Source organism: Phallusia mammillata, chromosome 1 (genome assembly GCF_965637545.1).
Source record: "Phallusia mammillata chromosome 1, kaPhaMamm4.hap1.1, whole genome shotgun sequence".
NCBI lineage: Eukaryota > Metazoa > Chordata > Ascidiacea > Phlebobranchia > Ascidiidae > Phallusia > Phallusia mammillata.
Genome location: NC_137252.1, coordinates 26,949,364 through 26,975,522, shown reverse-complemented (window position 1 = coordinate 26,975,522; position 26,159 = coordinate 26,949,364). Strand labels below are relative to the sequence as shown.

The 26,159-nt window shown below is 36.7% G+C and overlaps 1 protein-coding gene, 1 long non-coding RNA gene and 1 pseudogene across 2 annotated transcripts; all 3 read right to left on the bottom strand.

Moving 5' to 3' along the window:
- Positions 1–9,969: 9,969 nt before the first annotated feature.
- On the bottom strand, positions 9,970–12,441 carry LOC145235234 (uncharacterized; annotated as a pseudogene).
- Positions 12,442–19,796: 7,355 nt separating this feature from the next.
- LOC145210169 (uncharacterized) lies at positions 19,797–20,875 on the bottom strand. The gene is made up of 4 exons (XM_080079971.1): positions 20,837–20,875; positions 20,695–20,789; positions 20,537–20,636; positions 19,797–20,366 (listed from the first exon to the last, which is right to left on the bottom strand). Exons 1-4 carry the CDS (start codon positions 20,873–20,875, stop codon positions 20,169–20,171), a joined length of 432 nt encoding a protein of 143 aa, XP_079936097.1. The 3' UTR covers positions 19,797–20,168.
- A 774-nt stretch (positions 20,876–21,649) lies between these two features.
- Positions 21,650–22,168, bottom strand: LOC145212974 (uncharacterized). The gene is made up of 3 exons (XR_013856803.1): positions 22,113–22,168; positions 21,859–22,052; positions 21,650–21,788 (listed from the first exon to the last, which is right to left on the bottom strand). It is a non-coding gene; the product is annotated as an uncharacterized LOC145212974 (long non-coding RNA).
- Positions 22,169–26,159: the final 3,991 nt, after the last annotated feature.

The following is a 26,159-nucleotide window of genomic DNA, read 5'->3' as shown; positions in this document are numbered from 1 at the left end:
TGGTTAATGTAAATTTACAAATGTAACTACCAAACCCATTTTGTCAATAAATTTTCCCACTTTTTTCAATAAAGTATGGTTGTTTATGCGATTTTAAACAAAGACCGAAAACAAATCAAAATCGAAATCAACGTTTTAGGCTAAGTTGATTACCCAGATTTAATTAAGCTACCATATTTTACAAAGTAAATATTTTGTAATTTGATTTATTTTTAGATCGTAATTTATAACCTTTGTCGACTTTAATAATCCAAACATCTCCAGACGTAATTATTCAGGTTATAGTCCCAGTTTTGTCGGCACACTTCTTAGTTTTTGTAAACTTAATATCAGAGTTACCGATTCGCAGTTAATATTTCTGCTTGAAATCTCTATGTCATTGATGTATAGCTTTTCCCAACTGCACTTAGGTCGAGCACTCCCTTTAAACGAATTCTCAAAACAAACATTTATTTTAACACAGCTTTTTTGAAAAACTAAACTCCATTCCTTCTACTTTCGTTTTAGTTTTTAAATTGCATTGGATCAGACCCCAGTCGACATTACGCAAGCTCGTTTAAAAACTCAGGCGTTTAACAAAGAAATTTAGTACCTTTTTTACTTCTGCGACGTTTTATAATTTAGTTCGGTGGTTACCGCTTATACCAGATGCCAAAATAAACGTTGGGCTTAAATGGAACATGTAAGTGGTCGTGGAACGTCCGCACCTCACCAGAAAGCTAAATAAAGATAAAACACGACACCCAAGCCAACTTTGGTTAATGTTTGAAATATTCGGAGAACTTCTATTGTGTTGTTCAGGAGATTGCACCACAGGTGTGGCGTCACTATCGCCATTCGCTGTTGTTAAGTTAACAGCCCACAACTATATAACTGTACAGAATCTCTTTATCAACCACATGTCTGTTGAGTATATTTTGCTTTAATTCAGGTTTACCTAAGGAATTACAATTTTGGTCATGGACTGTACGTACGTGGTTGATATTTTATACACCATGTTTTGGCTGCTCGTTACAAAATTTTTTCAAAAAAAAAATTGCCTTAATGCCCTTGGAAAGTCCGGAATTGCAGACGTCTGACTCGTGATGCGATCGTACTTCGGTTAATATTTAAAATGTTTTGGGGATTTGTTGCACTTCTGCAAGTGTATTGCTTGTGGTTAACATCCTTCCCAACAGGCAACATGTCATTTTTTGTGGCAAAATATGTTTGTTTTTCTTTCTTTTTGCTGCCCAAACTATTACGCGGAATGAATCAGTTGACAAAAGTTTTAAAACATAACTTATATATATATATATATATATATATTGTAATATATTAAGTTCCTTGACAAATGCATACCTAATAACCACCGACTATTGCTTCGAAAACAGGAAAATCGAACTTAAACCTAATAGCTTTATCTGTTTATGCAGATAACTTTGTTGAAAAATCGATTTTCACTTTGATTGTGCCAAGACAGAATGTTTACATAGTTTGGCAAAGTTTGCACAAATGCATACTATCTTGTTAAAACGTATTGCCTGGGCCACCTCACTCTTAAAAAAATCATAAATTTGCTTTTTTTTACAAGAATGCTGAAACAATTTAGCGCAACAGAAACAGAATCTGCAACTAAATGCAAATGACATACATGCACATGCACAGACATAAGGAAACAACGATGATAGAAAAATTTGCCCCTTTAAAATAGAAAAATCAATAGAAAGGTAGTTTTAGGTACAAACAAAACCAAAAATACATGACATAGTAACTTCACGTGCTACACATGGCTGTATAGCTAAAAGAACAAATCAATTAAAAATAACTTAGTTGAATAACTTGCGTTATAGCGTCGCATCAGTTTAAAAGAGTAGCCTAATATATAGATTGTCTGAAAAAGAATTGCGGATCTGGCATATTGAAACACGTTAGCATGTTAGAATACAAAACAAACAATTTCAGGCATTGGGATAGGCACTGCAGAGTAGTTTTCTTTACATTCCAGTCGTATTTGTCGATATGCTGCTCTGACTCACGTAACCACTTGTTCCGCTTTTGTCCTCGTCAGGATTTTCATTTATGATTAGGAGAGCTTCGAAGTTTCTCAGTACGTTTTCTCGGGTTGCATCCTGGTCCGATGAATTTAACTTTTTAAGCTGAGCGCCGCTGAACTTTGTGACTGGAATTTTGATGCATTGTACAGTCTACAAAAAAACGTTTTATAAATTTGCTAGTTGGATATTTTAGCCAATCTCTAGAACAAGTAAGCTAATAATATGATCGGAATAAAATGGTGGGCATTGTTTCTCAAATCTAAAGCTACATTAAGCAAAGCACAAAAAGCATCAATTGTTCTAGAGATTGGCTAAAATATCCAACTAGCAAATTTATAAAATTTCTGACATTTAGAAATTTTATGTATTATGCATTATAGCCAAATTACAGTGTACGCGTTTAATCGTAATTGCAACACTCGTAATATTTTTAACTGTAAAGTATTTTTTGTTTTGCAAGGTTTAAAACGTCGTCGTTGAAAACTGGCTTTCCCGCTGATTCAAAAGAACGACTGTTTCAAGTTTTGAAATCTAACGGTGAAATCAAAGCTTTCGGTGACAACAGAATAAATCACATCGTAAGCAACATGAAGTATGAACGAATTAAAAAAGGTCAGATCGTTTACATGTTGTTTTATTTCAGTGGAAACATTATTATAACTTTCCAGGTTGGCGAGCATTTACGGAAGGTACTCCGTGCACACACATCTACGTCACCGTCCCGATGCTACCACTTGGGCGGTCCTCGGCAGTCAGGAAATGTTCTATGAAGCAATGCATGTTTGGAATTGCTATTGCACAGAAGCTGGAAACGTATTCATACTGGTTCATATTCATACTGATCATATATATTTGACAACAGTTGTTGCGAAACATACGTATCGCTTATATAATTTGTGTACCTTTACTGATGATACCACTTTCATCGCAGTTTATTTTGTACTGTCGAATGGTCTGGCGCGCCTGACCCACATACAGACATAAAAAAAAAAACTTAATCGGGATTCGTCCCCGGGAGTGTCCTGGGTTCGAACCCCGTGAAAAAAAAAACATTAAAAAAAAAAAAAAAAAAACCTCAAATGATTATGCTAGGAACACAAACAAAAGTACTTTTGATAAAAGCCGGATAATGTTCTTGAGAGTTAGAAGCAGATCAACAACTTTGACTGTGAGATTGTGGACACTTCATGTTTTACCAAAATGTTTGGTGTATTAAAACACTGCCTGTAGCGATATGTAACGTAGGCTACACGGTTGGGTTAAATGCAAATTTCCGGCTGCAGATTCAAAAGCTCACAGAGTATAACTATTGCTGGTTGTATGTACTTGTGTAAATCAAAAAGTTACAAAATAATGAAATAAAACTTGAGTTATTTGAGTTATTTTTATTGTAAGCATACGGCGTTTTGTTTACAGCTTGTGTTATTTTATCACAAACCTGCATTTAATTTTGTGGATGGGTTTAATTTGTGGTGTTAGAAAGTTATAACGCTGCAGTAGTGCAAATACTAGCTGTTTATTATAGCTCCTATAAAATAAAAAACAAACAATAACACGCTAAACATCATAATTTATTGTTTACCACTGGCAACAGTATCTTAGCCATATAAGGCCAATTTTCGCAAGACCAGCTGTTAATAGTAATCACTGAAGCGACTCGGACATAAAATCCGTTTTTAATGCAGTCGTCTTTCGAAAGAAACTCGAGTGCCGGATTCAACGCTAAACGCGCGTGCGTCATATATCGTCAAAACCAGGGGCGGCTCGTGCGAGGGGGCTGCGGAGCTGCAGCACCCCCTAGATATTTTTACTTAATATTCCTACTACAATATTACAGATAATTTTCATTATATTCTTTTTTATATTCTTCAGCAATATATAATAAGTATAATTTCCACCTTTATCGGCATTTTTTCCTCTTTTTTTAAAAAAAATTATTGCATAAATATGTTATCTATGGCGGAGCTGCAGCACCCCCTAGATATTTTTACTTAATATTCCTACTACAATATTACAGATAATTTTCATTATATTCTTTTTTATATTATTCAGCAATATATAATAAGTATAATTTCCACCTTTATCGGCATTTTTTCCTCTTTTTTTAAAAAAAATTATTGCATAAATATGTTATCTATGGCGGAGCTGCAGCTCGAGTTTCGTGACGTTTCATGACGTTTTCAGTTGTGCGCATGCGCACTTGGAAAAGCTACATGCCGGGCGAAATAGGCGACAGGGGGCTGTGGCTCGCGCAGCCCCTCCCGTGACGTAGCGCTAGTTGTGCTTTCTGCGTCAGTGAGCTCCAAAGCCAAACCCGTGTACTATATTCTTAAGTTCGGCAGTGAGTACAGTTAGATAATTATTTTGCAATCTTATAATTTTTTTGTTTGAAGGTTAGTCGTGACTTTTTAAGACGACTGTAAGTGGGTTTCAGATTTTGCAGTTATCATTGAATTCAATTAATGTATGGGATAAAACATCTGCTGCTCCAATGCCATGCAGGAATAAACACCAACAAGAAATACTCACGTTAGTTCTTAATGCTACTAAAGAAAAAATAAATTTGTGACTGTGAAGTTAAATGCCTCACTGAAATTCAGGCAATATCAAATGCAGAACAAACACTTGCAGAAGCAACAGGATTTTTGAAATACCTAAGTGAAGACAATTTAAAGTTTTGGTTTCCTAACACACCATGTGGACAGTATTTGCAACCAAGTGCAATCATGTGTATTGATATAATGGACATGTACTGTTTGTCTAAACAGTAGCTGCTAAATTGCTTCACCGGAAGTGTTTCTTAAGAATGAACATTCTACAGACAAGATAGTAGTGACCACCAAGCACATCCTATTGTTGACAAAGAAAAGCTAGTTACTGAAATGAAAATGTTTCTGTAGATCTGATGTTCATGATTACTTCAAAAATAATCTAGATGATGTTTTGACAAGTGAAATTACTAGGATGAAAAATCTTTTTTGCTGTTTCCATGATTCTTTCAAAGGCAAAACAGTTCTTTTTACCACTGAAAATGATGCAAACCTTTGTTAGGAACACCATTATTTTCAAAATACTTGCAGTGCTAGTACTAATAGAAAAACGGTTTCTTAGTTGCCATTTGGAACCAAGAAAGAAGCTATCAATTATTTTGCCCAAACTATAACTTTATGATTCATTTTGGTTGTAAAAGGAAGCACAAGGTTTAATAATATGTTTTTACGTGAGAGTGTTGTAAATTTTAAAGCTTGAAGGAGTTTTGCACTTAAAAAAGCAATTATAAGCTATTTGCCAGCAAATAATGCAGCAAGTATAGCAGTTAAGAATCTGAAAGACAAATAATAGTCTGCCCACAAAAATTCAAAAAAAAGATGTAAAAATAAACAAGTTCTGACACAAATGTAAAGTGGTTGTTAAATTTGTCAGTTATGATACCAATAAACACCTGTATGGCTAGTTTTTTTGTGTGACAATAATCTGTGAAGTGTCATAGAATATGTTGAAAACGCTGACTGTGACCATAAGTTACTTAAATAAAACATTGCCATTTTTTTAAATGTTGTCTAACTGAAATACTTCGCCTTTTTTCGACTCATTACTTTTTTCTGATTGTTTTGTTATATTCTTGTTGTGTTTTACCGTATTCACAACCGCTTCGTTTCGAGTCTGTATCGCGTGTGTTTTTGTGCCACATTATTACTGCATGTTATGGTGTTTGACCCGTCGCTGTGCAAGTAAACAAAATACACAAATGATACCGTCTGCTGTTTACACTCGTGTACATTATTGCGTGACAAAAATTACGTCACAATGGAGTTGCTAATTAAGATTTGTATTACTTGTTTTTCTACACAAAACAATGGCTAGAAAACTAGCAATGTAGCTTTTCTATATATTGCCAACTTATTTATGTCTCAATAAAGGATAAAATTTAGAGCAGCACCCCCACAATTTTTAGGCACGAGCCGCCACTGGTCAAAACCGCACGGCGACAAAATACTTAATCGTCGAAACAAACCGTGAAAACTGGAAAATATGTTCGCTTTGCACTACTGCACCTTTGTCGTGGGCGGTGACATTTTTAGTTGTTAGTTCTTCAAGCGTTTTGTTAAAAATCGAAAAAATAGCGTGTCTTAAAAACGTGATAAATAATGTTGGCTTTATTTAAATTGCTAAAACGCTGAGATGTTTTGTCAATGTAATTCCACGAATTTTCAAGCATAATCGAACTCGAAATTTTAAGCCACGATATTTGGACTTGAAGCGTAAAAGTTTGGTTTCTGGAAAGATTACAGATTCCAGACCATCCAATAACGAATATTCCCTGCTAAAAAGTTATGAATAAGCTCAAAACCATTAAGGCAACCGAAAATTGTGGGTAAGACCTGTTACTCACACACATTTATTTTTAGGTTGGATTTGTGTATGATTGCAAGTTTAGAAGTATTGTTCTGTACTGAATGCTATTTGGTATGATTCACAGAAACTAACAGGACAGCGTGTGCCTCTCTGCTGTTTTCAGTTGAAACACACAAGCGCCCGTGGCATGTTTAATTGAGAATGCTTGATTGTGACGTCACAAGGCGCCCGAGAAAATTGAAGATTACGTCGAGTCTTGTCAAAGCACAAGCGTCTGCGTTAGAAGGTTCACTGCAAGACGATAAAAACCATCTTGCGTCGTTCAACTATATTTTCTGATTCTAATCCGCACAGAAATGTATGATGGACGTTGGCACACATAGTTAAATTTTGTGACTTGATGCCTCATTACAGAAATGTGCATGTAAACAAAACACCAGTACAATACAAAACCCTAAAAGTAAAAAAATAATAACGATTAGGATGTAGCTTTTTTATAGTGATGATTAGAAAATTAAAAAATTCCTGACTGCATGCACACAATGGTTATTAAAGACTAGTACATTACAACAAAGTTATAAACATCAGTTTAATCTATAAGTAAAACAATCAGTTGACACATTTTAATACATTTACAAACATTAGGACTTTAGATTTTTGATCAGGAATGTTCGTGAATTATTACCTTACAAATTAGAATGGAAGCTGTAATTTCCAAAGGCACCAAAAATATTTTAGCACTACGACCTAATGTTGTAATTGACGACAATCCGCATTAAACACGTATTTTGCTATTAGTCTTTGAGAATTGAGCTCACAGTTAGACTGTCAACAAATGCATAACTAGTGCATTTACGGTTATAAAAGAGGGTTGATGTTGATTATCTGAGGTGTTGACCTTTCTGTTAACCGCCGCGCTATCTTCAAGCTGGTGACCGAGAAAGTTTTGGGTTACAACCAAAATGCCTTTTTTTCCTACGTCAGGGTAAAAAATTGTTTTGAAACTTTGACTCGATTTATGCCCGACTAAACTGAAAAAAATAACTTAACCGTTTATCATTGATGCACGAAAGAATATTTAAGCCTATTTCAATGGTAACCAAACGTATTTGCATACTTCTGACATATCCTATTTAGCAAATCTACAATAAATGTCAACACACTGCTTACTTTTTGCTTTAATATAATTATTAATGTAATTATTACATTTAAAACAGTTAAAATGTAGTATTAGCTTAAACATTTAGCAACTTTGTGGCTGTATACATCAGTGTACCTATTGAATTGTGGTAATCGTTCATTAAAATTTGAAGAAATAGAAAGTCGACATCATACAAACTGGACGAAAATTTTGGCAATCTTTAAAAGTAAAGTCCTCTTTTTGGTGATACAAATGTGCTAGGTCGGTCAATAATTACTAATCCCGTTTGCGCAAGTCAAAAGCTGATTCGACTTAACATCAGTGCCATTAAATACGCTTTCCGCAGCAAGTAGTAAGTGCTTATCTGTGTGCAGAAAGCCTAAAGACCCTGGCGCGAATAAATACACAAGAAATCTTAGATGCTCTTCCGCCCAAACGAACGATTCTGGAAGTACCAGGGATAAGATCAGCAAAAATAAGAGAAGCCGTTTTCTTCCATATGCTACAGAGATCACACCAAAGGCCGAGAGCAAATTCTGATAACATTGTTGGGCAATGCAGGTTGGAAGAATCGACCTCAGATCGTACAGATTAGCGGCGATACGAGCATGGGTATGTCGTCACACGTCAATCACTGCTGTGCCAAATCCGATGAGTGAGCGTTGGATGTTTACACGATGCAGGCGGGGTGATAACACACAAAAAAACTGGATCGGATTTTGTTCCGATTCTCCTTGCTCCTATTTGGTTGCTTGAAAGTGTTTTTGGTTTCGCTTACACCACTTTAAACCTTGTAACGGCAATTACAAACTGAGACACCTTAACCGGTGCAAACAGATTTTCGTAAAACCTGACTAAAAACCTTTGTCGTGCTTGTGGAAGAAAACTAACACAATTTAAAAAGAGCTAAACTTTTTTCAAATACCCTAAATGCCCTGCTATTTAACATGGCAGTGCAGTATTTTTTTTCCAGAAAATATGTGCAAAAATATTTTTTGTCAAAACTGACTTTTTATATGCATTTCTCAGAAAATTTTGTTGAGAGTAACCAAAAGAATACTGAATGGTTTAAAGACCTCAAATTCGGTGGTCATGTTGGTCAGTTGTTACATATTTTGCATCATCAATCAGATCGATTTTAAACTACTACGTTACACCGATATAGTACTCATCATGTAGACGGCAGATGAAATTTATTGCTGTCAACGATATAGATCTGTCGTCTATTTTAGTCTTGCAGTCTGCACATAGAAACAAGCTTCGGTTAAGCCGTTGCAGACGTTTTTACACGAATGTCGCTTTTGCAGGCAGCAAACGACAAACAAGCGACAGTTTTAATCTTGATACATCGCCGCCGCTATTATGATATTTACATCAACGCAAAACATATTGACCACAAGTCTTGATTTGCGCATGAAGATTGAAATCGCCAATTTGTCACGTGGGAAATTTGGTTATCGAGTAACACGCCTTCATTTTTAGGATTTAGATAAAGCAAAAAAAAACGCAAAAATATTGGCACAGAAGAATGATTAAACAGGGTCGGTACGTGTAACTTTTTGAAAGCGTTGAACTTTTTTGATCAGATTCTGCCCGGTTTAAACACATTTGTGTCATAACTTCTCTCTTTTTCTCTCACGTTAGAAGCGCTGCTCTAAACAGATTTTGTGTTACTGAAAATAGTATTTGCAGCGTAGTAGCCATTTGCGTCAGACTTTTGGAAGCGTATTGCGTGTGTGCAAACAATGCGAAAAAAGAGGCACCCAAAGCGTCACAATATAGATTGTGACGTAATAAACATTTAAAACTGATCTTCACACTGTGCAGCTCAATCTGTGCATCAAGTTGGAAATTAATCTGGGCTTTTGGGGCGTCAATAGATGGTTTCTACACATGATATAAACCTATTTCTTTACATCTGTAATTAAAAACCAGCAGGTAACGGCTGTTGGTGAAATAAGGATCTACAATGCGGCCGTTGTAGAGAAAATGTTGTTTAAGTGTATAAAACTAGTTTAAAAATCACATGCGGCCCTCAGCATAATTTCTAAACTGCAATGTGGCCCCCGAACCCTACGAGTTTGACACCCCTGCGTTACGGCACAACAACCAATAAAAATTGGTCGCTTACGGCGCCATTAATTACAATTTTGGTACTCGCAGGAACTTGGCCGAATGGTCCGGCGCGCCTGACCCATATACAGACAAAAAAAAGCCTGATCGGGATTCGTCCCCGGGAGAGTCCTGGGTTCGAACCCCGTGAAAATAAAAAGAAGCTAACTTGGTTCAAACCCCGTGCAAACATTAGTATATCAGTCTGCAACTAATTATTATTCCATGGAAAAAAAGTAAGCAAACGCATACAGAAAATAACTTTAATTCTTTTCACGTGCACATCGACGTAATAAACAAAAACTTGATGTAATTATGGCACTGAGCAATGAGAGGAGTCAAACTTTTATAGGCGAAGCCAAATCCCTGACCATGCGACGTCCATCATGCAGATGGATTTTTACAACTCGACACACTTCCAAACATGCTTGTGTCTAGACTAGAGCAAGGAAAGATATGACAAAACTACTACGTGTAAAAAATTTACTAGCTTTATTTCAAGAGCAAACGTTTTATCAAACACCTGGATTTTTCCATCCTTTGTACACAGACGGTGAAGACTACTCATTTTTTTTTATTTAAATATATTAATATGTGTGGGTTTGACAATCAATGTACTTTGTGTGTGAAGACGTTTTGTTTCGTTATATTTCTTGTTTTTTGTTTTTCCATTAAAAATAAATAGTTTGCACATGTGTTGCATAAGAATTAACACAGGCGAGAATTCTAAACGCCCTTTCAGCCTGGCATAACATTTACGCTAGTTTGTAGTCAGTGTGATGCTTTAAACTTCATTTCCCTCAGCGATTCCCTCCATGGTTGAAACGAACAACCGATCAGCATTAACATCGATCACATAAGAATCGAACACTGAATCTGCCATCGCACTTTCCGACTTGTCGCTCGGTTGTGCTGACACGGCGCAACTGGTTAAGACAACTCCTTGTCGAATGGAAGTTTTTACGTAAGTAGCCTAGACATCGAGTTATTCCCATCTTTGCCGCCAGTTCGCTGTATGTGTCGCTCACTTCACAACGAAAATCCTTGTTCCTTGTGCTGTAGATGAACACGTTCCACAAGCTGTTCGAGACTAAAATCACCACAGCAACAAACTCAGATGACGCAAACACCAACGCCGATATTAAATCGAGCTGTTTGGGTTGGGAGAAAAGAGTTTTCGGTGATCCAGAAAGTGAAGCAGCAAGTACGATAATTGAAGGCAGCAAACATGCAGTGAATACTCCCACCATGATTGCCAGGGTTTTTGCGAGTCGAGCTTCAAGTTTCGCGTTACACCTGTGGGACCTCGATGAAATGTGTCTTCGAACACGCGCATGTTGCTTCGCCATCATATATGTGGCAACTGTGGTCATCCAAACCAATAGAAGGGGAATGAACAATGAGAGTGCGTACATTATAACTGCTTCTTCTCCCGCTGAGCTGATGAGCACTGAAGCAACGAGGTGGTATTCAATCTTGGGCACGAAGAAAGGTAAACTTGCGAACAAGAAAGCAACCACCCAAATAACCACACAGAGAATACGAGCTAGTTTCTGGGCTTCATGTTTGTTGTACGTCAATGGTTTAAAAACTGCCCTGAAACGGTCAATGCTTGCCACCATTAGAGTGTAAACTGAAACTACCAAAGATGTGAGAGTAAAAAAGCCAACGAAGTTAATGTAACTGTCCGATATGTGCTTGACAAAATCACCCGTCTGTTTGCGAATGGATATGTCAGTCGATACGTTTACATTTATACTTCCATTGGCAAGTGGGAATCCAATCACTTTCGCATCCACAGCTTCTTCGGCTGACGGCCACACGAGCACTCCAAGTGCACTGACGAAAGTTGGGACAAAAACTATCACACCAACGACGAGGTCAGCACAGGCCAATGACAGCTTGTAAACACACTGGCTGTTCCGGAGCTTTTCGTTGCGTCGAAATACTGCAATCACTGTGACGTTGGCTGTTGTGATGGCGATGGACAGGATGATTAACCCGATGAAAATGATAACAATGTTGGCACGGCATCTGTAAATGCAAAGAATTCTTGAGCATATACCATAACTTTTGTTGAGATTTAGCTACTAAACACAAATGTTTTTGAGAATTGCAAATTACGATTTCATTTTCGGCAATTTACCTAGCGCTCATGCAGTTCCAGATTTTTATCACGCCGTTTCGGTATGACGCATCATCTGTTCCGCACCAGTTGAGTTCACAGAAAGGCAAACTCGGTGCGACGGCCTCGTGATATTTGCCAAACATCTCATCGAAACTTTCCTTCTCGAACAAGGCGAGTTGAGTGCAGGGTCGCAAAAGTTGCTCGATGTTAAGACGTGACGAGTCGAGCTGACCAACCATCGCTTGCCACGTCAACGAACTGACCGACGTGTCCCGTGGAAGAAGACGTGACACTTCGCTTCGACACAAACTTTCAAACTCTGTTTGGTTGCAAAAGTAGAGATAAACTGTTTTTGAAAACGGATTAAAATCGAAAGTAGGATTTCTGCATTCGTTGGCGAACTGTGGACAATTCCACGATTTTAACTTGAGCATGTACGACGTTAGGTAGGACGCTCCATTTCGCCATTTAAACATCATCCAATCTTCCGATATATTACAGCAGTAGAGTTGGTACGTCCTATTGCCCGGCAAATAACCAGGAGCAAAGCCGCAGTCCTCTTCTACTATACTTTGCAACGTATCCTGGCCGCAACTTTCACTCACCACACAGCTTAGCAAAATGGCCACAGCGATTAATAAGGAACTTGTAATATATCCAGCTAGCATTTTTGATTGTTGAAAATCTGAAAAGAATAACACTGGTAAACTAATATAAAATTTTACAGCAGAACTTTTTTTGCCTTTCCCAAATGAGAAGAACACGCTTAAGCTCAATAGCTTAAATTTGGGTGCCATTTCAAATTAGTTTAGTGTGTAAAAAAAGAGAAAATGTTTTAAAATAAAATTGGTTTTCGTGGGCAGATAAGTTAAACAACAGATAACGTCACAGCCCTTACATCCAGGAAAGGAAACGGTCAATGTTATGTCACGTTGTATAAAACGTGTGCCACGTCACGCGAAACCTGAAGGTTTCTTTGCGCTGTCTCAAAACTGATTAACGGCGCTATACGCACGTTGTGCGCCTGTGTATATCGCCTTGTAATAACGACCATGATTTACCAAGTTAACCTTTTCTTTTTTCGCTTCTCGCAACGTCATAACATTTTATTCTCTAAATGATTTTATTGCAATGATGTCCTTGTGGTACTTATTGCTAACAAACTAAACCCAACCCTACCTTGGCAGATAAATATAATTTGAAATTTCGAAATGTCCCTTCGTCCGTCCAATATTTCATTCCATACCCAAATAATAGAAGTGAGGCTTCGTACCGTCTAATATAAGGTAAAATATAATGACGGCCGATGTTTTCCGGGAAAGTTATAAGAGTCAAATTATTGCGAACGGGTAAAAACTTGTCGTTTTCATCTCTTTTTTGGTTTGAGTGACACCACGGGGTTCGCAGAGCAGACCTTTCGTCGTCTCTCGCTCTGATTCAACAGGTCATAAAGAATCATACAGGGCAACTGTGACGTCTGCTATGGAAAAGTCCAGTTTCGTAATGTGATTCGAACCACCGTTGCCAAACTTGTGATTTTTTTTCAAATTGCTTCGTTAACCGTCAAAAATACGTGCAGTGTAAACATTTATTTTAATATGTCAGTAAAACTTTTGGTTTGCACGAAAAACATTTTACTGGTGTTACTTTGAAGTGCGTCACTCCCTGATGACTTCACCATTTCTTGACAACACATCCGGTTATAGTAAGATGGTAAGACTTGATCACATAGGATGAGAGGCCAACGTAGAATTGTAATCTGTAACAGCTTGTCAAGTTTCAGCTTGTTGCCATAAGCGGAACGAAAATAAGATGCGTACATCATCATTCGTCGAAGGGCATGACTGCCACCCCATACAATAATGTCGCACAGCAATTAAGACTGTCGGCTATGAAACACGAACGGTTTGAGATAAAATTAAACGGCTTTCACAGGCCAACGTGGAATTGTAATCTGTAACAGCTTGCCAAGTTTCAGCTTGTTGCCATAAGCGAAACGAAAATAAGACACGTACATCATCATTCGTCGAAGGGCATGACCGCCACACCATACAATAATGTCGCACAGTGATTAAGACTGTCGGCCATTAAACACAAACGGCTTGAGATAAAATCATTCGGTTTTCATAGGCCAAACGGTTTTCAAACGAGCCTTTTGAATTGTCGCTTGTATTGCTAATTTCTGCAGGCCATTTTATTTTACGACTTGGAGCACGAACGCGAGTATCACACAAAAAGTTTTAGACGGCCTTTACACTATTTTATGTTTCTTTAAACATGTCGGCATTTGTTAAGTGAGATTTGAAGACTAAAGGTTTGTTTAATCTTTTAGCGACCTCATGCACAGTCATGTGATACTCAAGAAACTACTTCATCGTCGTAAGCTAACGAAGACAAAAACAAACCATAAACTGTATTTTTTTGCTTTTTGTAGGATAAGTGAAACTTAATGTTGAATTAGTTGTATTGGACACACAACTTTCGTATGCTTAATTGCTTCCAAGGTATGTGAAAAAAACTGCCCGAAGTAGGTAAATCACTGTATCGTTTAGCACTAAAGAATAGTCATTGTTTTCTAGTTGATATGGAACAACAGATTATGACGCAATAAAGCTTGCTTACAACACAGAGTTTTAAACTAACGGGTCAAGGATCGTGACGTGATTAAGTTTTTTAACAAAAGCTGACACAACAGGACGTTGATATGCTTTCCTTTCAAGCAAGTTCACGCTCCCTGAATTGTCCCCTATCTCTTGACTATAAATTTACTACTTCTACCAAGGTAACCCATTGCGCCTGTTGTTTTTCTGGAGTAAACTTTCCTCAGCAAGTCTGTACAAATGAAACACGGATAGTACATTCTTTATTCATGCCATTGATCCAATTCCGTGCAGCTTAACTTTGTAACTTTTGAAAGAACTCGTAATGAAAAGCGCCACAAACGTATCTCAGTAATAATGCAGTAAAATACCTCACATCCAGTGAAATAATTTTGTTTCAACATTTGGAAGTGCTTATGGATTTTTACTCAGTATTAAAAGTGGATAAAAATTGTAGACTAAAAACGCGGTGTAACAAAAAAACAATACAATTTGCATTAAAATAAGAGCAAAATGCACCACAAATTAAGAACTAGATTGGGACATACATATCAATCTAAATATCACACAACAATTAGACAGATTTGCTTATTATGTTTAACCTTTGGTCATATCTTGGTTAATGTGCTGTATGTTGAACCCAGAAAGTAGATTGCATGCAATCTATAGCTGTGTAAAGGCTAGAGTTTTAAATAGTAGGGGAGATGCGGGACCATTGGGCCATCATGCGTTTCTCTCAAATTGGCCGCTGTAGCGAGTTCTCAGTCATACGTTAAAGTACTTGTGTTGCAATAGTTTTAAAGCTGTAACAACAAGAAGGTCAGTCATTTACAGAAGAAAGTGTGAGCATAACTAAGTTTTCGCAGCTTGAAAGTAAATATTTTGCTCCTTTACATTTTTGTAATTTCTTTATGAGAGAAAGCTAGTTAAAACACGAAGTTTGCAGGATATTAGTTAGTTAATTGTAGCGTTAGATGAGCATTAGTATTTCTTAAGTTAATCTGTGTAACGTAGTTCAGTAAGATAAGTTCGTAATGGCGGCAATACAGGACCATTGAGCCAGTTGTTCACAGGACCATTGGGCATGGCCCTTTGACTTTACACCATTGGGCATGGCCCAAAGGTCATTGGCCTATGAAGCTATTGAGGCTGGTTGTAACGTCAGGAATTTGCGCGCCTGGTACCGCGCTGGCGTCACACTAGAGAAGTCCAATTTCTGGAAACGCGTGAATTTATTTTACACGTCAACACGGTTCAATACGACACGGTAATCACGTCACGTTCACGGTAGACACGACACGACACGTTCAAGATAATCACGGTTTTCTGCAAAGAGAACATTCACTCAAAAATGGGAAACAGAAGTTAATTTTAAGCCGGCAGAAATAAAGCTTACCACAGTTTTGGACCAGGGTATCAAAGATAAACACAGTTTGATATCGTCAGAAAGCGTTCTACACAGATGAAAAACGATAATTCAAATGTACGGCAAATCGGGCAACTGAAATACAAATCAACTTACCTTGCAAAGACAACATTATTCATTCTCGTCAGAGTTTTTAAGTTTATAAAGCATTACCATCTATTAATGACAAACAAATTATAATTAGTCACTTTCATTACTTTATCTAACGCTTGCAAATTTAAGTCAGCAACTAACAAACTACACGTGGTCCAAACTAAACTCGATACTAAATGGCCAAAAGCACAGCATAGAGAAATAACCACAATGGTATTGTTACGTCATAGGGGATTCTGGCATTGTGGTGCAATCACACCATGTAAGATGTGACGTAGGTTACGGTTGAGTGATTTACGATGTTACACTGGTTGTATTTATTTCTTTTGATTAATATTAGATTTCTTTTTCAATAAAATTGTTTTACTTTCAAAACAACACTTAATAAGCTCCCTCATGCGTGGTTTAATGGTCCAGAATATCACATGAAAATACTGGCCCAAAGGTCCTTTATGCGAGGCTCAATGGTCCCCAAGGGTAAGGACCTTTGAGCCATATTTTTTGTACTTTTTTAAACGGAATATCTTGCCAACTCATTTCCAAATAAGAAAGTTGTGCCCTTGTGTAAGTGTGTTAAAACGTGTAGTATTAGTACAGGTGTTCAATGGCAATTTTTCTTTTGAAGTCAAAGAAATAGTCATGAAAAACTGAATTTTGGCCCAATGGTCCCGCATCTTCCCTACACATATCCTTCCCTTGCATTTAACTTTTCCAGATTTTTAGGGTAACATCTCCTTGCCTTGCCCTGTAATAAAACACAAATTTAATAAAATAATTAAACACCATACAAATCTAGTTTTGAAACTTAAAGGACTCGCCAATATATTTTGTTGCCTTAACGGATCCTTTTTTCGGGTTCTATTGCTCGCGCTGAGGAAGATTTACTGGTTCGTGAAGGAGATGCAGCAAGACACATCTATATCATAAAACAGGGAATGATGTCGACAATGATGTAAGCTTAGAAAACAAAAATCATTATTTGGCAACTTGACGTGTATTGTTTTATTATCAGAAAAAAGTTGCCTAAATCACGTTTTAGGGTATTGTGCAATTCCATGGATAACTTGTCCATATCCACAGAACCACAATCCGGGGGAGAGTTCTCGGAACTGGAGACATAATTCCGCAACCGTTTGGCTCAAATCAATTTTCCCATTCCTATGTTGCTTATGGAGAGGAGGTAATAATTAAAGTGCAAACAGCAACGGCAAACATAAGAGTGTCTTTAAAATATAGGCTGAATAATGTGTAATCAGCGGTGGGATTCAGCCGGTTCGCACCGGTTCTAGAGAACCGTCTCAAGAAATTTTATGAGATCAGCGAACCGTTTAGCATTACTGATTACTTTCAATGGACTATTTGTAACAGAACCGGCTGGAAAATGTGATTTTTTCGATAGAACCGGCTGGCAAAAAAATTGAATCCCACCACTGTGTGTAATGTGTATTGATTTACGACTACGTTTTGGGGGGTTGACACTCATTTTCTGTTCTTTTAAACATAGGGAACAAAATTATTCCAAATTCATTTTGTCTTCACTTATATATATATATTTAAAAAACACATTCATTTTCTTTTTCTTGTGCACAGACCGTGCAATGCATTAGCATTCCAGTAAACGAAATTGCTCCAGAACACCACAACATCATAACCGCTTCTGATCAGGATGCGACCAGTGCCAACATACAAACACATGCTGAAGCCTATCTTCACGTCGGTGAAGAACAGGAAGAAGCAAACAGCCAAACCAGTGGATATATGAGCCAGCTTAGCACTTCTTCAGGAAAGTCTACCACCGCATTGTGTGGTTCTGTCGATTGTCCGTTGGATTAACTTGTTCGCAAAATCAATTCCTGCAGATTCTTTGTAAAAAGCACTAAAACACTTTTGAAACCTGCATATTATGACGACCGGTTACGTTTTGGCGTAACGCAAATTTAAATAAACCTTGCACCGAATATGAAATAAATATTGAAGTATAGTGATCTACGAGAGTTATGCAGTACAATAAAATAGACCAAAATCTTAAGCTGTTGTTGTTGTTGTTGTCGTTTTAGGATTAAACGCCCAAAACCAGACGTTAATTGCTATAAATAACCCTTCAAATATCGCTTACAACCCGTTTTTTACTGTATTTTTTTGCCTTATTGGTTGTTTAAAGTGTACGCACGATTGCGATTATGAATTTTGAGTAAATTCTTCCATGCAACATTGAGCACACATTCAGTAGTCGTCATTTAAATAGAACCGGTGTTGTGTCAATACGTGCTTGTTGTGTCAATTGTTGTTGGAGCATTAACTGATTTTTACGTGTTTCGTTTGTTATTTAGAGCTTTTTTGGCTGTCACGTTTGTAAGGTTTACGTTTTTTCGACTTCACTAACATATTGTACATAGGCTATTTACTTTTTGAACGTATGCGTTTTACGTAGACTGAAAAATATTTTGCTTCATCCCAATTCATTGCCATCTTTAATCCACATGTGTCGACGTAATTAAACTGTTTGACAGCAAGCAAAAAAATGTTGATCAGTAAAAATTTTTGCTCAGCGTTCTATTTCGATTAGATTGCAGGTCTTAGTGTGTTAAAAAGAATTATGTCAGGCAAAAATCTGTAAGGTTTGGGCTTTACAATAGCCACTGTGATCGACTAGCTACTTAGGCATATGCGATGGGTTTCTTTACTCAACGTTTAAGGGATAGACAAAGCTACAGTAGGTTACCGTGGATCAAAAAACGTCCGACAAGGACACAACCCGAAATGTAAACTAACATTCGACAAAAAGACGACAAACAAAGCAAAGCAAATGGTTACGAAAGTGAAAGTAGCATACAGCTGGAACGTAACGAAAATCGGTCTGCAGTGCTCAACCCAATAGGTAAATGATTTGTTGTCTGGTATGTTAAGTCGCTCTGGAATGGTTTGACCTTCGATTTCTGAACCGTGTAAAACTGTGTTGGAGGTTTAAGATGTGAACAACAAGAACGTATAAAAGAACATTTTTTTGGCAAACTGCTTTAGTAACAATATAATACTTTCTAATTCTTGTAATCCCACTTATATATCTTTATTGAGATTGTGTTTTTAGCTTTTATGTACGTCTTTTTACAAAAACTGTAAACCACAACCCAAACTTTTTATTTTTTCTTGCCCTCTGCGCCCTTTCCTGCAAATCGGAGGAAGCACTTTTGCTTTTGCCCCTTGTAAAAGTTTGCTGTTGACTTTTAACCACAGCCGACGACATAATGAAGTCACAACTGTGGCTCAATTTACTAAAGGGTGCAATACGAGTTCTCCGAGTATTTTAAACATTTACCAAAGTTGACTTGGATGTCGCGTTTTTTCTGTAGTTGAGTTTGGGACTTACAGCCAGTTTGTAGCTCCATTTAAACCCAACAATCATGTTTAGTTAATGGTACAGCATTGTTATAGGCTACCAATAAAAATTTTAAAATAGGGGTAAAATTTGCCACTTAAAACATTAACTGTCTTGTCAATAAATATTGTTGATATGAAATCTAAGAGGCAGCGTCAAACGCGTTTATGGTTACGTTATTGCAGATTCAAGTAAGAAATGGGCTTGTCAGGAACCTGTTGCATAATAACTGTTTTTTTGCGAATAATAAGCCTTAATCGGTTTGAATAACGTGAAGCCGTGAATTGGTGCACCGAGTGAGGATAGAACTCACGAACTTTAGAAAGACCAACGAGAAAATTATCATACCAAACGCCAACTATAGCACACGAACAAAACTGAAAACACATAGGCAACAACCAGCCTTGTATTTAGCTAATAGTTTCCAATATCAATCAGTTCAAACAACTTTAAAAAGGGAAAACATATTTTTGACTTAATCATGATCACAGTCTTATATGTTAAAGAAAACAATCATATGTTGTTTGTCAGCTGTTGAAGCAAATATGTGCGGTTCATGCTGTGGTTAAATGCGATTACTTGCACAAAACAATAAAAGCTTGATTATTTTGACGTTTTGAGTCAAGATTATGAAGTTTGTACAACAGGTTTTACCCGAAACATAAGACACTACCAAAATAAATTTACAATTACAAAACATTGACTGTATATTGACCCCTGACCCCTAATTTTAAAGGATTTTGTATGACAAGGCCGTATTCAAAATCATGTCACAACACGTCACAGGTAACAGAAAAGAATTTTTTTAAAAGGTTTTCAAAAGTACCATGAGATTTTTTTAGCACTTGTTAGTATACAGACACAAAGTACAACACTGGAATGCTTACATCAAAAAAAGTTTTAATTTCGTGAAGAGGCGCTACTTTGACTAACGTAACCACTTGATCCACTTTTGTCTTCGTCCGGGTCCTTTTCTCTCAGATGAGCGTCGGCAAATACTCGAACATTCCGTTTAGTTGCGTCAAATTTGGTTGATGTCATAAATTTCAACTGTGAGCTGGTAAATTCACTGAGCGAAATTTGGACGCATTGGGTAGTCTAAAAAGTAAAATGCTTCTTGCAAACAAAGTAACAGATACTGTATTAGTTCGGCGAAATCCTATTCATGGCAAACATAGACTCATTGGCGATTAAACGCTTTTATGCAATTATTACACTGAAGAAAACTGGTTAGGTTACCAGCATTATTTTCGTTTAATTGTTTTTACCTCCGCACTATAGGCAACGTAGGAGCGGGAAAGTTTGTTTGTACCACTGGTAGGTGCTATTAATTCTCCACTGCCAACGACTTTTTCTCCTGTTTGCCCTCTGCAAACAAGAATTTCGATTGTAAACTCTTAAGCCAACAAACCATTATCTAACTTACACAACTGTTTGTAACGATCCACGTTTGATGATGTAAATGTGTCTTGTTGTGTAGCCTTCACCCAGCAGCAAGTCTCCTGGGGCTAGGAGGATAACCTACTTTGTACATACAACAATTGTAGTTTAGGCTACATTTGTCTGGCAAATTTCTTTTTGAAAGAGTAAAAGTATTTGCAAAACATAAACAAAAGAGAAGTATGTTTTGAATTATTTCGTTATGCTTTTTAACACAGCAATTAAAGTAAAAAATTCTGATGCACGAAAACTAATCTTGCCTCAGATTTTTTGACTATATCATTCATTTTTTCCTCGGTAAATTTAGAGAATGAAGGAAGGGTGGTCAAAAATCTTTTGATCTCTCGTAGCCGTTCGGGTCTCATCTTATTTTTGACAGCCTTTTGGAAATCATCCCGCGATATGTACCAAACCTATAAAACACATAAATTTTTACTTTTGGTCGCAGTATAGAAATTATAGAAAAGCAAACAAGAGGTATTTAATAATTAACTGGCGACCTTTGCCAAAATGTTCCAGCTTTGGCAGTAAACCCTTTCGACTTTCCCCTATTCTCTTTAACAGCACAAAATTTTTACAACCTACCTTTCCAGGTTCGGTGCACACACAAGTCCTTACATGCAGGGATTTGTAAAATATTTCCTCGTCACCCAAAACATCGCCACCCTTGGCAGGTGGTTTATTATCAGTGACAAAGGTTGAATTTATCTCTCTTGTAAAAAAACAACTTCCACTTTCGATGATATAAAGCTTGCTGCAGGGTTTTCCTTTTGTAAAGGCGCGCCAACCTAAAATACACTTTGCTTAAAATTTAAAACATTGCTTTTGCACCATCTTTTTAACATCCATATTTACACATGCTAAATTATTTGGGTTCACTTAAAATTACCACTAGTATGTAACACGAAGTTACACGATAGATAGATACCTTTCAACATGGGTTGACTTTTCATGCACTCTGCTAAACACTCGAATCCTTCTTGAAATCTTTGCAGGTATGAGTTTGAGGAAAGAATTTCCAATATTCTGTTTTTCGAATTATCCCCCAACGCACTTTTAGTAAGATTTAATTGGACAGATCTGGCAAAAAATTGAAACCGAATGTATTAGGCAAAACCTATTTTTAGGGTCGTTTCTTTAACTTACTTACCCCGGATTTTCTGTTCTTTGGTGACTGGAAAATTTACCGGTTCTTAGTGCCTGGATGTCAGCGTCTTGAAGTCGTACTTGTGCTTTTAAACTCTTTATAGTACGATCTTTTTTGTTATTTGCCTCTATCAATTGAGCGATCTGACTTTTTAAGGACTCAATTTGAAAGGTTAGTTGTTCATTTTTGTTGCGTATCTGCACAGGAGTAACAAAAAATCACAAAAATTTCAAACACACTTTTAACAGAAAACCTACTTCGACATTTTCTTTTTGTAGTCGAAGTATTTCTGGATTTGATTCATCGATTTTTCTTGGGACTGGCCTGGAAATTAACAAATTGGCGCAATTTTAATTTAAACTGGATCTGGTATGAAAAATCCTTACCATTCTCGTGGTTCCACTAACAGAGAGTCTACTGAAACTGTATCTATATCTTGCTCATTTTCACTTCGTTCGCCATTGACACTATCGAAATCCGATTCGTTCGATTCGTGGAAATTAGGTGGTGAAATGTCCGATTTAAACGAAATTTTCTTTTCAAAGTCTGCTTAAAATATGTTAACAAAAGTTTGTATGGAGTACAATGTACCCTCTTTCAAATGTAAGTTTACATACCGTTGTGATCTTCAGTTGTGCAGTCCTGACTAATGTCCGAACCGCTTATTATATATACCTTCAATACATAAACAAGAGTTTACAACACCATTAGTTAGGTCAAAGTGCGGGATGTAAAGGCCAAAATATACACGTAAAGAGTTTTAGTATGAAATCACATTTGCAACGTGTTGTTGGTGTCGGCATATATATCACACGATCAATTCACTTTCGTTTGTCCTTCGCAAAGCTAATTGTTTGCAAAATTTTGTATCGTTAAAATAAGTTACAGTTTAAATCAGAGGTCTCAAACACGCGGCCCTCCAAGATTTTTGTGCGGCCCGCGAAGTAACTTTTTAGAAGTTATGTGTTTTACTCAGGCGGAATACCCTGTCAGATCAGTAAGTTTACAATATACAATCACTTTCTATTGGTGGTATGTGCAACGTTTTAACAGGAAAAATCGAAATAGCTCCTCTTTAGAATCAGCCACGATGGTTGCGCCATATTATTTACATTGTTGCGTTATTGTTGGTCATTGTATTCACACAAAGCTATAAGGCACAGTTGGTTCTTTCACTTTGCTGCACTGTATATCTGTTTGTTATTGTGTTTTTTTTTTAATGCTGTTATTGGCATAAATGAACACTTTCGTTTTTAATCATGCAATACTTTTGTTGTCATGTTACACTGTAACATATGTTTCGATAGTGCGGCCCTCGACTTACTAAAAAGTTTGTTTTTGGCCCTTAAAGCAGTTTGACTTTGAGACCCCTGGTTTAAATGGTCTAGTCAAACATTAAACATTCATTACATAGCATCCTCAAATAGTTACACGGCTCGCCGTAAAACCTATATGTTACCATGATTCACAGTGTTCGAGGATTTTTGCTCAATATTGCGCAACGTTTCATATACCGTTTGTTTCTCCTAAACATTTGAATAACACCAATAAATACACACTGTATCCACTAAACGAGGTTTTATGAAAAAACACATTACTTTATAAAACTGCTAAATTCGGCATGCTCTAGTTCAAACGTTCAGTTGTGTATTTGCCGGAAATAGTCACATTGCCTATTTATTCACATTGCCTGTACAGCACCTGCTGATTAAAATTATACCTAAATCAATTTGAAGGTTTTTAAACTCAACGATAGCTTAAATGGTTTACAGAGGTTTAAGCTACCTTGACGTACAATACAGATATTTTGTAATTCGATTGATTTATTTCAATTTATAACGTTTGTGGTCTTTAATGATCCAGACATCTAGGCAGACATAATTAGGTCCGGGATATAGTCCCAGTTTTGTCGGCACACTTTAAAGTTCAATGGTCGACTTACCGTTTCGCAGCTAATATTTTTGCTTAATGTCTCCATGTCATTAGTGCAAATCTTTCCTCAACACCAATTAAGTAGAATAATCCTTAAACAAATTCTTGAATCAAACGTTTATTTCAGCACAGCTTTTTTGAAAGACTGTATTCTATTCTCTATTCCCGCTACTTTCGGTTAAACTCTGTCAAGTTACATTGGATCAATACCCAGTCGACATAACAAAGTTCGTCTGAAACGCGTTTAGATAACTGGGGAATTTAGTACCTCTTTACTGCTGTGACGTTTTATGATTTAATTTTGTTCGGTGGTTACCGCTCATACCAGCACCGCCTTAAACAAACACTGTAATGTAATATAATGTTTTGTGTTTGCAGCAACCTTTGTCAAAAAGCTAGACAATGCAAACAAAAATATTTCTGCACGTGACTTTAAACTGGGTAGTAAAAAGTATATTTGTCACTTGTGGGACAATAGATCTGGGGCTTTTGACCCCATGTCGGTTTTATTTGCAGAATAACTAACCTGAACGTGGGACTGATCTGTATTTCACAATACAATCACCTAAGTTTTTTGGAAAGTTACTTTATTAGTCAAAGCTATCACATGGCATTTTCGAAATTGACTTAGTAATAAACAATATAGCATAACCCAAAAAAAAAAACGCCAATGTTGTTTAATCTAACGCCCCACATATTCTGTTTAGGACCAAAATTAAGAAACATGATTTGTACAAACAGGACTTTAATAAAAAAATGTTTTCGGGTATTTTAGAGAGAATATTTTAGGGATGTTGCTTTGCCCATAAATCGAGATAAAGCATAATAATTAAACAATCTACAAAATAGCATAGGCTAAAAAAGTACGTAACCTATAAGTATTTTCTAAAATCTAAAAAACTTACACGTCATAAATGCACCAAAACACGGGTAGAGAATATGTTAAAACAAGCGAGTAAGAAATAAAATATGAAAAATAAATAATCAAAATTTATTTTAAGTAAACAAATGTCAAGCACGGCAAACTTACCATTTCTCAGAGCGGATAAAACTAATTATCATTGTTTGGCCTACATAAAACACCTAAGTGGCTGTGGCAAGTCCGAAACTTAACAGGGAGCTAAATTTATATAAACGCGACACACAAAACAACTTTGGTTAATGTTTAAAATATTCGGAGAACTTCTATCGTGTCGTTCAGAACATTGTACCAGAGGTGTGACGTCAGTATCGACATTTGCTGCGGTTAAGTTAACAGCGGACAACTATCTAAATGTACAGAATCTCTATATTAACCACACGTCTGTTGAGTATTTATTTAATTCAAGATTTTCTAAGGTATTAAAATTTTGTTCATAGACCGAACGGTGGTTGGTATTTTATGCACCCTGTTGTGGTTGCTTGTTAATAAAAGAAAGTACAAAATTACCTAAACCTTTAAAGAGGTCCGCAATTAGCTTATCGAAAAGAGCCCGCAAGGGCAAAAACATTAAAAACCACTGATCTAGACTTTCTGTCCAATTTATGTGATTTCAGAAGCTTCTTATCACGTCTTCTCGTGAAGTCAAGTTTGTTTTCTGTGAGTAGCCTAACATTAGTTGCATAAAAACAACACAAAGAAAAAATGCGCAAAGACCACAAGGTGCGGTTGTCAAATCCAATGCATGCAATCTACTTGCATGTGACTTGTGTTGCAAACGATCTTGAGATATCCTATTTTTTAAAGGAGAATTGTTTTAGTCAGCTAAAGGTATTGGCATTTGGTTGTTACAATTTTATTTGTCTCGGTCACTTTGGACTCATAGTAACACACACAAAGCCATCACCGGGAAATTTAATTATCACCCCAAAATTAAGATCATAGTAGTCTCGTTGGTTGTCCCCCATTGCACCAGTTGTTGCTTATTGACTAAATTTATTGCTTGCTAAAAAAGTTGATAATGGCGACATATGTATGTGTTGCCATAAATCAAGTTTCGCATGGCATTGGCTGAATTTATTTTCGAAAATATTTACGGTCTAAAGCAGTGGTTCTCAAACTTTTTTATTATTTTTTTGAAACGGTCCCTTTGCCATTATTTCGAGGGCTCGCGGTCCTTAAGTCTGAATGTGTATTTCAGAAAAAACGAAAGTTGGTTGTAGGATTTTAGCTAGTTATGCATATTGCGCATAACAGTGATCCAAAGGCAGCATCTGACATCACAGACAAGACAAAAAACATTAAGATTGTGCGCGAACAATTGCATTTTTGGTAGTTGTCACGCAATAAAGGCTATTGTTTGGCAATGGAGTTTCTCAATTCTACTTTGATTTAAACTTATTTAGTGGCACAAAGTTTCGCCAGATAAGATTATGTACTTCAACCGCTTCGC